This window comes from Anopheles ziemanni, chromosome 3 (assembly GCF_943734765.1).
Source record: "Anopheles ziemanni chromosome 3, idAnoZiCoDA_A2_x.2, whole genome shotgun sequence".
NCBI classification, from domain to species: domain Eukaryota; kingdom Metazoa; phylum Arthropoda; class Insecta; order Diptera; family Culicidae; genus Anopheles; species Anopheles ziemanni.
Genome location: NC_080706.1, coordinates 10,808,901 through 10,822,283, shown reverse-complemented (window position 1 = coordinate 10,822,283; position 13,383 = coordinate 10,808,901). Strand labels below are relative to the sequence as shown.

Genomic DNA, 13,383 nt, shown 5'->3' with positions numbered 1-13,383 from the left:
CTGATTAAGCAACTTGCCTTGCTTTCGCACAAACACTCTTCGCACAGTGAACTTTCCACCTGTACGTAGAGTATACTCCTTTTGGAGTCGCACTATTCGGTAGAAACGATCGATGTGGGACGATGGGGAATGCTGGGACGTCGACACCACTGGTACACAGTCCGTTGTCGGAACAGTACCATCTACTGTGGAATCCATTTCGGAAGATTACCGAGGCCGAGGTTCTAGCCATTGCCAACAAAATATGGCCGGACAGGACAGACGTTCCCGCAACTACCAAAGGTCGGATGGAACAACCATAAAGATGGAAGTAAGCGACCGCATGATACCGCGGCTCATTGGTAGAGGAGGCGCAACAGTGCGTCAGCTACGCGAACAGTCCGGAGCGGACATCCAAATAGGTAAGTCGGTACGGAATGTAGCATGTCAGATCGGAGACTAATTTCGTTGCGCTCAATGTTCAATTTATAGACAACAAATCGGGTACGGTACGCATCTCTGGTGTGCTGAAGGACGTGGAAGCGGCACAGAATGCAATTAATGACATTATTAATGGCACACGGTCGGAAGGCTCCCGCGGAAGCGATTACGCTCGATCCGGTGGCCGAATGGATCACGGCGGAGGCTCTGGCTATGATCGTCGTGATCGCGATCGTGATGGTGGAAGCCGCTACGATAGTAACCCGGATCGTGGCTGGTCCAAAGGCACTGGCAGTGAGAGTCGCGGGGGTGGTGGTGGTGGTAATCGTGGTGGGTATTTCGATTCGTACGACAGTCACAGTCGCTCGGGCGGATACTCTCATGGCACACAGTCGTCATCCAGATCTTACTCCTACGCACCGCCAGCCAATGACGATATTATCGATTGGGAGGCCCTGAACAAAATTTCCGACGAAGCGGAACGAGAACGGTGGTCCAAGTGCCCACCGTTGACAAAACAATTCTACCGTGAGCATCCCGACGTGGCAAAAATGTGCCCCGCAGAAGTGGCCGCGTTTCGTGAGGAAAATAACAATATCGTCGTTGATCGTACGTTCAAAGATAAGACAGGGGAGAAAAAACCCATCCCGAACCCGATCAACGAGTTCCACCAGGCGTTCGGTGACTATCCGGATCTGATGGAGGAGCTTCAAAAAGCGAAATTTACCAAACCGACCCCGATTCAGGCGCAAGCGTGGCCAGTGCTGCTGAGCGGGGAAGATTTGATCGGTATCGCTCAAACCGGTACCGGCAAAACGTTGGCCTTCTTGTTGCCGGCGTTCATTCACATCGAAGGACAGTCGGTACCGCGGGAGGAACGTGGTGGCCCCAACGTACTGGTGCTAGCTCCGACGCGTGAGCTTGCCCTGCAGATTGAGAAGGAGGTTGGAAAGTATCAGTTTCGAGGAATTAAAGCCATCTGCCTGTACGGTGGTGGCGATCGTAGGGCCCAAATGAACGCGGTACGCCGTGGAGTGGAGATCGTTATCGCTACCCCAGGCCGGCTGAACGATCTTGTCCAGGAGGGTGTGGTGAACGTGTCCAGCGTCACGTATCTGGTGCTGGACGAGGCGGACCGAATGTTGGACATGGGCTTCGAGCCGCAGATCCGCAAGGTACTGCTGGATATTCGACCCGACCGGCAAACGGTGATGACCAGTGCGACCTGGCCGGATGGGGTGCGTCGGTTGGCGCAAAGCTACATGAGCGATCCGATCCAGGTGTACATCGGAACGCTCGACCTGGCGGCCACGCATACCGTGACGCAGCTTATCGAGGTGATGGATGAGGACGATAAATTCTATCGAATCATTGAATTTGTACGCAACATGCAGCCCACGGATAAGGTGATTATTTTCTGCGGCAAGAAGTCCCGTGCGGACGATCTGTCGAGCGAGTTCGTCCTTGCCGGTATCTGTTGTCAATCGATTCATGGAAACCGTGAGCAGAGCGACCGCGAGCAGGCCCTCGAGGACATCAAAACGGGGCGCGTGAACATTCTCATAGCGACCGATGTGGCTTCCCGCGGTCTCGACATCGAAGACATAACGCACGTGGTGAACTATGACTTTCCACGCAACATCGAGGAGTACGTGCATCGGGTTGGGCGAACGGGGCGTGCGGGCCGGAGTGGAATCTCGCTCAGTTTTTTGACGCGCAGCGACTGGGGCGTCGCGGCGGAACTCATCAAGATTCTTGAGGAAGCAAACCAGGAGGTTTTGCCGGAGGTGCGGGACATGGCTACTCGTTTTGCGGCGAAGAAGGATCGGGATCGTCAGTTCGGCGGAGGAGGCCGCAGAGGTGGCGGAGGGCGGCGTTGGTAGTTTCTTTTTTTCTATTCAAATATCATTTTTCTTTGCTGATGCGATACTTTGCAATCCTAGAAGTATCAAAATGTCGTCGATATGATATAGTGTTGTTATGCCAAAGATATAATTGACAGCAGAACTTGGTAGAATGGCAACAAACACTGAAAACGGCGCATATTTTTTCATTATTTTCATACTTATCTTTTCTCTTCTAACTAAGCGCAGCACATGGTGCTCAAGTTCTAATATCTATAGTTTTGTAACATTCAATACCACAGCAACCATTAAAGGTTGATTTGAGTACAAAAAGCTAACCACAGAGCCTGTCATGGATAGGACACGGCAAATGAGAACTTGTTTGCTGTATTTTTCTCTTTTCGATTTTGGATTAAATAAATGTAACGAATTACCGCATCGGATACTTATCTGTCGTTGGTTTTCCTAAGGCATCAACATATTTTGAATAAAATTAGTTAGTGTACCACTGAATGAATTGTTCTGAATCACCTACTTTAGGCAGATTTAAGCGAGATTTTCGTAACTAGCCGTCAAATAAGATGCTTAAACAAGTAAATGAAATGGTGTTAATGTTTTCCATCCTTTTCCATGGCTGTTCAATGAAATCTATAGTTAACGAATTAAGTATTACTAAGTAACATATTTTCAACATTGATTTTTATCCTTTCAATTGACAAGATTCATGACCATCGAAGTAGAGTACAATGAAAACAAATAAAAATGAAGAATTGTTTTAAAAAATCAACTAAAAATGCGGTACATTATTTATTCACGACTCCATTCACCATTGTGTTTCGACCCGAAACGATAAAAATTCCGAACGCCTCACGCGTCCCAAGGCGCATTCGGAAGACTTTGATGCGTTGCAATGCAGTTTAACATGCGAAAGTGCGGTGGACCTCATTGGAATTAGATCGATTGGACCGCTTTGCGGGCAGCCTCGTCCAGATCGGCGGCAGAATCTATCTTCAGTCCGGACTCTTGCAAGATTTTCTTCGCCGCGTTTACGTTCGTTCCTTCCAGTCGTACGATCAACGGCACCTGGAGGTTCATCGTTTTCGTCGCACTAACGATTCCGTTCGCGATCGTGGCACAGTTCACGATGCCACCGAACACGTTGACCAGGATTGCCTTCACGTTCGGGTCGGAGGTTAAAATCTGGAAGGCCTTCAGTACCTGTTCCTCCTTTACGCTCCCACCGACATCCAGGAAGTTTGCTGGACTGCCCCCGTTCAGCTTGATGATGTCCATGGTGGCCATCGCCAGGCCGGCTCCGTTCACCAGGCACCCGATGTTGCCCTCCATCGCGATGTAGTTCAGATTGTACTTGGACGCCTCGATTTCCTTCGGGTCGGTGTCCTCGTGCACTTCCATCGCAAAGATGTCCCGCTGCCGGAACTGCGCGTTGTCGTCAAAGTTGAGCTTTGCGTCGACGGAAATCACGCGCCCATCGTCCGTTTCCGCCAGCGGGTTGATCTCGATTTGGACGGCATCCACCTTGGTGAAGAGGTTGTATAGTTTTGTGATTTCATTAGCAGCTCGCTCGACTAGCGGCCCACGGAACTCCAAAAATCGGGCCACTTCGAGGGCCTGCTCGCGCGTAATCCCACCGTTGATGTCGATCGGAATGGTTTTGATTTTCTCCGGCGTCTCCTCGGCGACCGCCTCGATGTCCATACCGCCGGCGGGTGAAGCGATCAGCACCGGTCCGTTGTGCTGACGGTCCATCACGATCGAGAGGTACGTTTCGCGCACAATGTTTATGCTGTCGGCCACCATCACCTTCTTGACGAGGATGCCATCCTTGGGCGTTTGTTTGGTGATTAGCTTATGACCCACCATTTTCTCGACCAGTGGAATAACTTGCGACCGGCTGCAATATAAAAAGCAATCAATTATTTTTATTCAACTGACAGTTTTGTAGGACCTTCCAATAAGCGATACTTACTCCTTGGTGATATGCACACCACCCTTGAAGCCATTATCAAAGTGACCTTTACCCCGACCACCAGCAAGGATCTGTGCTTTAATAACGTATTCATTTACATCTAAAATTGGGTGACATCAAAAGATTAATCTTGTGTGGTTTGCAACATAAGATCCTAAATGATCACAACTCACTGAAATCCTTTAGGACATCCGCATCCTTCTTGCCTTCCAGAATACGAAAGTTTTGAATTGCCACTCCACTCTCTTCCAGAAGTTTCTTGCTTTGGTATTCCAATAGATTCAGATTTCGAGACGGAATCTTGAGTCCCTGCAATAAACCGTGTTAATCAATGTAAGTGGGAACGATTGTTATTTGCTTTGGTTAACTCGTCTTCCAATACTTACCGCCTGCAGTGCGGGCTTTGCCAATCGAGAGCAGACTTTCGACAACGAAGCCAGCGCAGCCATGTTTCTTGCCGTTGCGATTGGTGTCTTATCGCGTGCTCAACTGTTGGCAGTCGGGTTTGTTCTTCGGTACACTGCTGAGGTTGATCTTCCCGTGAACACATACAGCGAAAAACGCAACGTAGTTGTGATTATAAATGGAGGAAAAAGATTAGATTGCAGGCTGCACGGTCGGTATGATGATGCTAGCAGTGATTGTCCCTTGATGGGCAGTTTAATTGATGTGTTCAACAATGATAATGTTATTATTATGCACGTCCCATGGGGCCGTGGAAATGGCACACAATACACGTTCGATGATTGAAACTAATATGATCTCCAAATACAACACATCAAACTTTTAACGATTTATGGCAATTTTACATTTGGCCTCCACTTAAAAGTATGCTTCTTGCCGGCGAGACACATGCCTCAAGGGTTAACGATTACGACATCAAAACATTGGCCGGCATGGCTGCACGAGACTGTACAAACATTGTGTTTTTGGCAATTATTCCTATAAACATGCCTTATTTGTGCGGTACAAAGATGTCATATACCTTCGCTTTTTTCACACTAGTTAATAGATTTTAAAATTGTTGATTTAATCAATGGGAATAGTTAAAACAGCCAGAACAGCAATCTTGCAATGAAAACAAATACGTTTGACGTTTTACTTTCCCTTCGACTAGCAACATTCGGTGTTCGTATACTAGCCGATGGGTTGGAAGCACATGTGATACTTTTAAAAAAATAGTTATTGACGGTTAATCGGGTTTGTTGAATCTGCAGTTTGAACCTTAGGAAGGGTAAGTTCTTTATATTATATTTTTTTAATCAAAGAGAGTGTCTTAAACAGTTGAATTTTACTATCCCACATGGAATTTCACTTTGAGAAAAGACAGCAGTTGACCGTTGTAGTTACGTTGTATGCACAAGTTAATGAACAAAATACATAACCAATTGATGAAATGAGGCATGTTTTAGGAAGAAGAAACGTTACTCGCGGGAATTCCATAATTTTACAACGTTATGTCTGGTGCTATATTGCCAGTAGAGTAGCTTTTCTATCATCAGCATTCACTGCTATCGATTATTTTCCTCCGTTCACCGATAAGATAGGCCAAAATGTATCGCGTAATTGTTTGCGTTTGCGGAACAGTGTTGCTTTGTTTCAAGCTGTTCTGTTTACTGCAGAGAACCTGCTGCGCGGTGACTAATCATTACGGCAATCTTAGGTTCTCCATCGGTCTGTAGTTAAAAATTTCACAATTGTATTTTGAACTATCATGGTGAAGTGTGAATCTTACCAAGTGCACTTGGCTACAGAGTGATTCATTTATATTGCTGGTATAAATTGTAATAAAATATAAGATGTAAATATTTTTTGATAAATGCTACTTATTTTTATTGAAAAGTAGTTTAGTTTAATATCGTTTTTTCCTTTCAATAGTAAAACAAAAAACTGCTTCGAAGTATAGCATGAAAAAAAGCAATATTTCCGTGAATGTAGGGTAATATTTCGCATAATATTGTACCTATTGTTATCATTATTTATTATTTAAAAAAATTACGTTTAGGAAACCTATTATACTTAAACAATGGCGTGCCCCTTTTCGGAATTTATTATCTCCAAAATACATTAAAGAGGTGGTTTTGTTTCAAATGACATGTTTGTTTTGCATTTTTATTTATTTCCACTATAATTGTGTTTCTGTTTTCATCTGCTTCGCTCGCGCTCACTTGCTTACTATCAAATGTAATAATTGTAGCAATAATAATAATAATATTAATAATAATAATAATCTTTACAATTATTTTTGATACACACTGCCGCACTAAACTGTCGCTCGGTTTGCTCCTCTGCGGATTACTTAACAAATAAGACTAGCATTTGGTTTTTGTTGGAACTTTTAAGACTAATAACTTTCTGGTCTTAGCCGTACCCAAAGCGGGGGGGGTGAGGGAGGAGAAACCGCAGTAATTAAATTCCATTTTGATAGGTTGGTTTTTGCTTATTTGTTTGTTTGTTTGTTTCCATCTTATCGTAGTTTCAGTACCAATGTTCCGAGAGCAGTCGCAATTTGATCGCGACTTGTTTGGTGTTTTTGTTTGCCAATTTTTTTTTACGAATTTCTTCCCGCTTCTTATCTTATCTTGCATCTATCTTGAAGAACCGGAGGAAAAAATAAAAAAAAATCACACGAAACACCAAAATGTGCACATCATCCATCATAGGTTTGCGAACACTTGTCCACTTCTCCACAGCTCTTTCACGCTTCATCTTAAAATTCCGGTTGAATGTCTCTCCCCCTTTTCCTCCAAGGGTGGCCGTCCAATCCGAGGACTTGACTTGCTGTTTCCACTCTTTAACCATTAGTTTGTTCTTCTGACCGCTTGAATTTAACTTATCGCACACACTCGTTTGGGTTCAAACTCAGTAACTCTAGGTCTATGTTTAAGGTACGCTTTTTTATATTACAATTGTTGTTTCATATTACATCTATTTTTTATCCTTGGATGTGTGTATGTGTTTATGTGTGTTTGTGTAAGTGTATGAATGTGTCTGTTTGTTTTACGTTCCGTTGCAATCAATTCAATCCAGCTACGCTACATAATCTATCTATTGTCCAATCCACGACAACACATTCTTCGTGTGTACTGTTTGAGAGTGCGTTATTTTTAGTTTATAGCTTTTTGTTTCGAATCCTTAAGTTTAATTTCCTCATATTTGACTTTGCTCGAATCACGCTCGAAGATTACCGCCGACAAAATCTGCAGATGCACCAGCTTCTTCTGATCGAGTGATCGACACGCTTGATGGAGTTAACACCGTTCTTCTTGCGTTCTGTTAGTTAAATGCATCTGACACGGGGAAGTTGCTCTCTCTCTCTCTTGCACTCTATATCTATCTCTTTCTTTATATGTATGTCCTTTTATCTCTCAAACACACACACGCATACGCAAACACACACACACGCAAAACACGGTAATGACCGATACTTCCTGCTAGATGACACGCGAGTTTCTACAGTATAGAAAAGTGGCCTGGTTTCTCACAGGGAAGGAGTAAGAGAGTGGCGAAAGGTAGAAGATTGGACGATAAAACGGGTGGTTTTAGCTACAATCAAGACCCACATCCGTCCTCCTAATGCCACCTATCCTGCCTTGGTTCGCTCTCTAATTCTTATCATCATGAAATTAGCGAGCAGCCGTTTTGGAACGCCGCAAACATGATATGGCTTGGTTTAAATTGTATCTTTTGCCTTTTTTCCCCCACTACCTGGCAATGCAACCTTAAATACCTAAACGACACACACGCGTGCAGGAGAGGCCGCGAAAAAATGGGATTCCAGCTTGCTGTGGAAGTCGCCCCTGCTTCAAGGCAAAGTAAAATACTAAGTAAAACGAAAACGCCTTAAAAACTGCTACTGGAGCCTAGAACAAACAACGCAGGATGCCGTGGGTGTTGGGTCCTTCGATGGCCCGATGGCCGCGTTTCTATCAAGTATGAAGGGTTTAGGGATTCCTACGCGATATAGTACAATGGGAAAGAAAAACGACCAAATGTGACATTATTTACAGATGATCGAAGAACGCTGGACACCATCAACGTATTGTGAAGTTGAATGCACACGCGCCTCCGACTATATATGATCCAAATGGGAAAATTGTGCTACTGTACACGCGCCGGCTAGGCTTTCATACGCGCGGCCAAACGTGTGACTTTGTGTGTGCGGGTGTGTGTGTGTTTTCGAAGGCTTTTTGCTGGTACGTTCAGCACGACGCTGGGCTGGGTTGCGTTTACTTCCACTTCCGGCGCGAGGTAAGGACACGTCGTTGCGTCATCGATGTCGTCGTCGTCGTTGATGGCGCCGTTGTTGCCGTCGTTGCCGCCGTTGCCGCCGTTTGCGCCGCTTTCGTATCGTGCGTTGCCGGTTCCTCGATCAGGAGGATGCGTTCGCGTTGCGGCGATCGCTGGCGATGGCGTTGTTGGCTGCCGTGGTCGCCACCGCCGTCAGGCTCGAGGGGCGAATGCCGGTGAAGGATGGTTTCCGGCCACCGATGGCCGGTGTATGGATGGCAAGGGTGGGCGAGGGCGTCGACGAGGACGAACCGGAGGCGTTCGAGAGCGACGACGGCGACGACAGCGACGAAGGGGACGACGGTGGCGAGATCGGCGTAGTCGGCAGCTTTAGCGTTAACCGTGGCGGCGGAAACCGGACGCCGTTGAGTACGCTGGACGCGCGGAAGACGCCCGCCATCGACGACGATGACGAGGAGCCGCAGGACGCGCTGGACGAGTAGGAGCTGGTGCTGGTCGCGCTACTACTGCTCGCCACGCTGCAGCCACTGTCGCGGTTGTTGTTCTGGCAGTCGGCGTCCTCGTCCAGCTTATCGTCGCCCTCGTCCACGCACTCCATGGCGACCACGTCGTCATCGTCGGTGCTGGCGGGCCGCTGCTGGCGCCGGGTGGCCACCATCTCCTCCGCGAGCGGGTTGTACTTGGTGCAGTTGTCGATCAGGAAGAAGGGCGGCTGGCCGGTCGGGGCCATGATGGGCGAGGGCGACGGTGGCGGCGGTTCCAGCTTGCCGTCCGCTATCAGGTTCTGCTCGAGCTCCAGCAGCTGGCCCATGAAGTTCAGGTTTGGCGAAATGATCGGGCGCGCCAACTTCACCAGCTTGTACGCCTCCAGCAGCGACAGGCCCTTGTAGCGCATCACGTACGCAATGGCGATGGTGGCGCTGCGGCTGATGCCAGCCTGGCAGTGCAGCAGCACGGTCGATCCCTTTTTCCGGGCTTCCTCTGTGGCAACGGAAGAGAAAGAGAGAACAAGAAAGAAAAAACCATTAGTGATCGATCGAACGGGATTCTTTTTCAGTGAAAAAGGAAAGTCAACCAAAACCTTTTCGGAGGGGACGAAGCAACAACATAATCACAACCAAAGGGAAAGAAAATCCCTCTACTCTCCCGGGGGTGCCGTGATAAGGAACTAAAGTCACATAGCCGTTAAATTACGCCCTTACGGAAAAAAAGGATTACCATCCGGTAATCGATCCGGTACGTTGTTGAAACACGATTCTCTACTTTCCTTACGCTAAAGGAAAAGCAGCTGCGTGTGATGTGATTTTCCTGTGCGGAAAGTGGGGTCAACGTGTTGGAAAAATCGTCACCGGATTTATGTCGTAATCCTGGGCCCACTCTAAACAAAGTTCTTTCGGAGCTATCTTGACTTCCGGTGGTTCGTCAGTCCGTTCATTGTTTGTTTTTGCGATCTCCCCCTCTCCCCTCCCTTCAAACGAAGCGGGAAAAGCGAGATTTGATTTTACAAACGCCGTACGGCGAGATGGTGATAGGGGTGTGTGTGTGTGTGTGTGTGCGAGATGCAACGAACATTATGGCCGTATTTTTAACCCTCCGATGGCACAACGGCGGCGGAGGGGTCGTCGGTGAAAGTATGAGTCATACACGATTGCGTCCCGCGCCTCGCCCCTCGCAGCGGTCGTCGATGCAAGCGAGCAGAGTACGGCTCGCGGCCAACCGTTCACCGGAAGACCTAAGTCGCACGTAGTTCACGCACGACCGCTCCTCCTTTTGGGTGCAACTGCGCCGGCCGTCGGTTACCGTCGGTTTCGTAAATTTAATGTCGCGAGAAGGACGTCGATTGGTTCGTTTTTAATGTTTTGTTGGCCACCGTTTTATTTTGTCGATTGAATTCCAAATAATAAGAACGCCATTGGAGCGGGTGAAAATGGTTTGGCTAAAAACAAAAAAAAACACAGGCAAAACAGAACAACAGCCCTCAAGAAACAACGCATGTAAGACAAACGATTGTTTCATCGGCGTTCGACGCCGTTTGTGTTGATTAACGACACACCGTTTCAACAGAGAGAACCGTCTGGGCCTGTGTGTAACAGTGGAAAGTGTTGTTTAAAAATGTTTAGTGAAAAGCACAGACCTTCGGGAGCGTTACGTTTTAAAGTGCGGAACGCTTTTCGGGGTCAGTTTTAGATTTTGTTTTTCCAAAATTTTTGATATTTTTCTTTCACAAAATAAATTATTGTAAAAACAGTTAGCCACTCTCTCCTCGTGACTTATGTTTTTGAAACTCCTCCATCCTTAGTCGGTTTTGTTTTTGGATCGATGAGTCAAAATAACAACGTGTTGTAAACCGGAAGCGAGCGACGGAAGAGTGTAGGAAAAAAAACCAACAACCGAACTAACATTCAGTACAACGCAATAGTTGCAATTGAAAGTTGTTGTAGGGCGCGCAAAAGGGGTGCATCATCTTGGATGGAACATTGTTTATCTACACGAATTTCCCCGCGCCCCCTTCTTGTGTACGAACGAAAATGCACCCGAAACACGCGCCCTTCCAGGCGTGTGTCTTTCTTGCGCTTCCTTTCCTTCCCTTACTAGCTTCCTGCCATCCGGTCGAGGAGTTTTATTTCTAGACCATGAGTCATAAACATGCGTCGCACGCACGTGGGAGTAGAGGGAAGGGTGGCAGCTGGAACTGAGGTGTGAGGGATGGGCAGGGAAATTCAAGAACCCAGCCCAACAGCATCCACACGCATCTGCACGCACTTCCTGCTTGCATAATGGGTTTCTTCGTTTCATTAACGCGATGATGCTTTGAAAGGGTCCTAAATTTAGATTTTAGCATAAACTTAACCAACATCATTGGAACGGGTGATTCGTAGAAAGCATGTCGATTCATAATGCCATTCCCTAACTGGTTTCTGGACTCTCAAACTACAAGCATAGAGTTTAGGTTTGTGAACCAGCTCCCACAATACTTTAAACCTCAAACGACGGTTTAGCGTTGTCGTTTGATCTAGCTTCAATTTCTCAAATTACGCGGGATTGCAAAACGTTAAGCGCAACAAAACATCCATTTCTAAAGAAAAAAAACCCTTTTGCAGACCCGACCTCGATGACGTACTCCCTGGTAAAGAAATTGAAAGCGGAGTTCCGGGGATTTGTGAAAAGGGTAGGAATAATGAATAATAGATTCCTCCCGGTTTGATGGATGAATTAAAAACTAATCAGAATTAGTCATAGCCGTCGGGAGCGTTACGGCGTAGAGCAGAAACAACTCATCCTGCACTCATCCGGGCGGGGATATTTGATCCTTGCGCCCGAAAACTCGAGCAGAACAGGCAGGAAAAACGGAAATCCCACAGGCTCCGACGAAAAGGGCGAGGGAAATCAATGCTTTCTAATCTAACAACCAACGACGACGAATGTGATATCCATTACACAAATAAGAACTCAGGCGAAGAGTCCTGTGACTGGCAGGGGGAAAGTTAAAATAACAAAAAAGAAACCAGGAGATGCATTACGCACATCTCCTTCCTGTTGCGGGCAGGACTTCGGTCCTTTCTTTCCCCCACTGTCTCCGCTTCGGGGTGCACTTTTTAGAGGTTCAGGATCTCCGCCGTAACCGAAGACGCCGTCTGTGCTGCAAGTTTAAAAACCCCTTAAAACGAGACGGGGAGTAAAACATCCCGCCGCGTTGGACGCGTGACTCATCGCAGCACACAGCTTCCTGCCAGGCTCCGGCCGACGGCGCACAAGGATAATGGCGCGCGATGAGTCATGGTGGCGGCTTTTGGGCGCAGCAGGACGAAGGACTGCACTCCGCGCTTGCCAGCGTGGCGCCAGGTCCGAGGAGGGAACACTGGACGACTCCTCCCGGGGACGTAGAATTTGCTGCGCATCACGTGACCCACGTGCGGTGTCTTCATCTCCAGTAATGCGAATTAGTAATCAATTAATCAACCAATCTTTCTCATCATTCCCGAGGTGGACACAAGTCCAAAACAGCGGAGGGGGCCCACACGGCGGGGTAGCTGACATCATCGACCAACGGCGAGACACGGTCGCGGAGAGATCGAATTTCCACAAAGACTGCCACACAACAATAGCATCATCGTTTCTTATGTCATCGATGTAAGGCGGGCACACACACACACACACACGGTTCGATTTCGCGGGTCACAAACCCCGTTAAAAAGGCCGACCTCCTTGCTTGCGCGACCACTCTCGCCAAAACCGGCCGGTCGGATGGAAGAATGATCATCTTTTAAGTGCCCATCATCTGCCTCCCCTTGCCCCCCGCCTCCGGGTGCCGGAGAACGTGCTCATCATTGTATCAGCGTGTGAGGAAAGGGAGGGGGCGAAGGGGAGGATGGACACAGCAGCTTCAGGTGACCTTGGATCAACCCCCATGTTGTGCCGGTGTTTTTTTTTGGTATTTTTTCCTCTCTTTTTGTCTGTTGGGTGGGTGGGTGGTACCGCCCAAAAATGGCAGCCCCCTTGGTACAGGGGTGACGGGGCGAGGGAAGGGAAGGGGGAGAGAAAAGACAACACCAGAATTGTCAATCGCGATGACTCATACATACGGGGTGTTGTACCATCCGCACGCGTTTGCGTTTCTCAAGTGTGGAGGGAAATGGGATGCGAATGGGGGGGGGGGGGGGATTAACGACAAGCTAAATCGAATTGGAAAAAAAGGTAAAAAAAACCTAACCACACAAACCACACACCACAGCACAGCGAGCAACAATAATGGAGGATAAGGGATGACAAAATACACCCTCTCGAAATACGATCACGTACGATCGGGCGTTCATTCGCGTGTTTGTGTGTGTGTGTGCGTTTGGTTGTCGAGAGGTGTCGTAAAACAGATTGAAGAGC

The 13,383-nt window shown here is 47.5% G+C and overlaps 3 protein-coding genes across 4 annotated transcripts in view; 1 reads left to right on the top strand and 2 right to left on the bottom strand.

Annotated features, from left to right (window-relative positions):
• Nucleotides 1–195: 195 nt before the first annotated feature.
• On the top strand, nucleotides 196–2,308 carry LOC131286338 (probable ATP-dependent RNA helicase DDX43). Its single transcript, XM_058315277.1, has 2 exons — nucleotides 196–401; nucleotides 472–2,308. Exons 1-2 carry the CDS (start codon nucleotides 245–247, stop codon nucleotides 2,301–2,303), a joined length of 1,989 nt encoding a protein of 662 aa, XP_058171260.1. The 5' UTR covers nucleotides 196–244; the 3' UTR covers nucleotides 2,304–2,308.
• Nucleotides 2,309–3,092: 784 nt separating this feature from the next.
• LOC131286993 (succinate--CoA ligase [GDP-forming] subunit beta, mitochondrial) lies at nucleotides 3,093–4,893 on the bottom strand. 2 transcript variants are annotated; one of them, XM_058316004.1, is made up of 4 exons: nucleotides 4,641–4,893; nucleotides 4,428–4,563; nucleotides 4,255–4,354; nucleotides 3,093–4,179 (listed from the first exon to the last, which is right to left on the bottom strand). In XM_058316004.1, exons 1-4 carry the CDS (start codon nucleotides 4,701–4,703, stop codon nucleotides 3,216–3,218), a joined length of 1,263 nt encoding a protein of 420 aa, XP_058171987.1. In that variant the 5' UTR covers nucleotides 4,704–4,893; the 3' UTR covers nucleotides 3,093–3,215. The 2 variants fall into 2 exon arrangements, with proteins under 2 accessions (XP_058171987.1, XP_058171988.1); XM_058316005.1 differs by having other exon boundaries at nucleotides 4,644–4,893.
• A 3,097-nt stretch (nucleotides 4,894–7,990) lies between these two features.
• Nucleotides 7,991–13,383, bottom strand: part of LOC131287982 (tyrosine-protein phosphatase vhp-1) — a 32,410-nt gene continuing 27,017 nt past the window's right edge. The window contains exon 4 of the mRNA XM_058317077.1: nucleotides 7,991–9,486. Within this exon, the coding sequence (XP_058173060.1) occupies nucleotides 8,627–9,486 (860 nt within the window). The 3' untranslated portion in view covers nucleotides 7,991–8,626. The remainder of the gene's footprint in view (nucleotides 9,487–13,383) is intronic.

Excerpts from the sequence above, each read along its gene's own strand:
- LOC131286993 (XM_058316004.1), bottom strand. The coding sequence starts at position 4,703 with ATGGCTGCGCTGGCTTCGTTGTCGAAAGTCTGCTCTCGATTGGCAAAG. Across the intron at positions 4,564-4,640 it reads CAAAGCCCGCACTGCAGGCG|GGACTCAAGATTCCGTCTCG; the intron begins GTAAGTATTGGA and ends GGTTTATTGCAG. Across the intron at positions 4,180-4,254 it reads GGTGTGCATATCACCAAGGA|CCGGTCGCAAGTTATTCCAC; the intron begins GTAAGTATCGCT and ends TTTATATTGCAG.
- LOC131286338 (XM_058315277.1), top strand. The coding sequence starts at position 245 with ATGGCCGGACAGGACAGACGTTCCCGCAACTACCAAAGGTCGGATGGA. Across the intron at positions 402-471 it reads CGGAGCGGACATCCAAATAG|ACAACAAATCGGGTACGGTA; the intron begins GTAAGTCGGTAC and ends TTCAATTTATAG.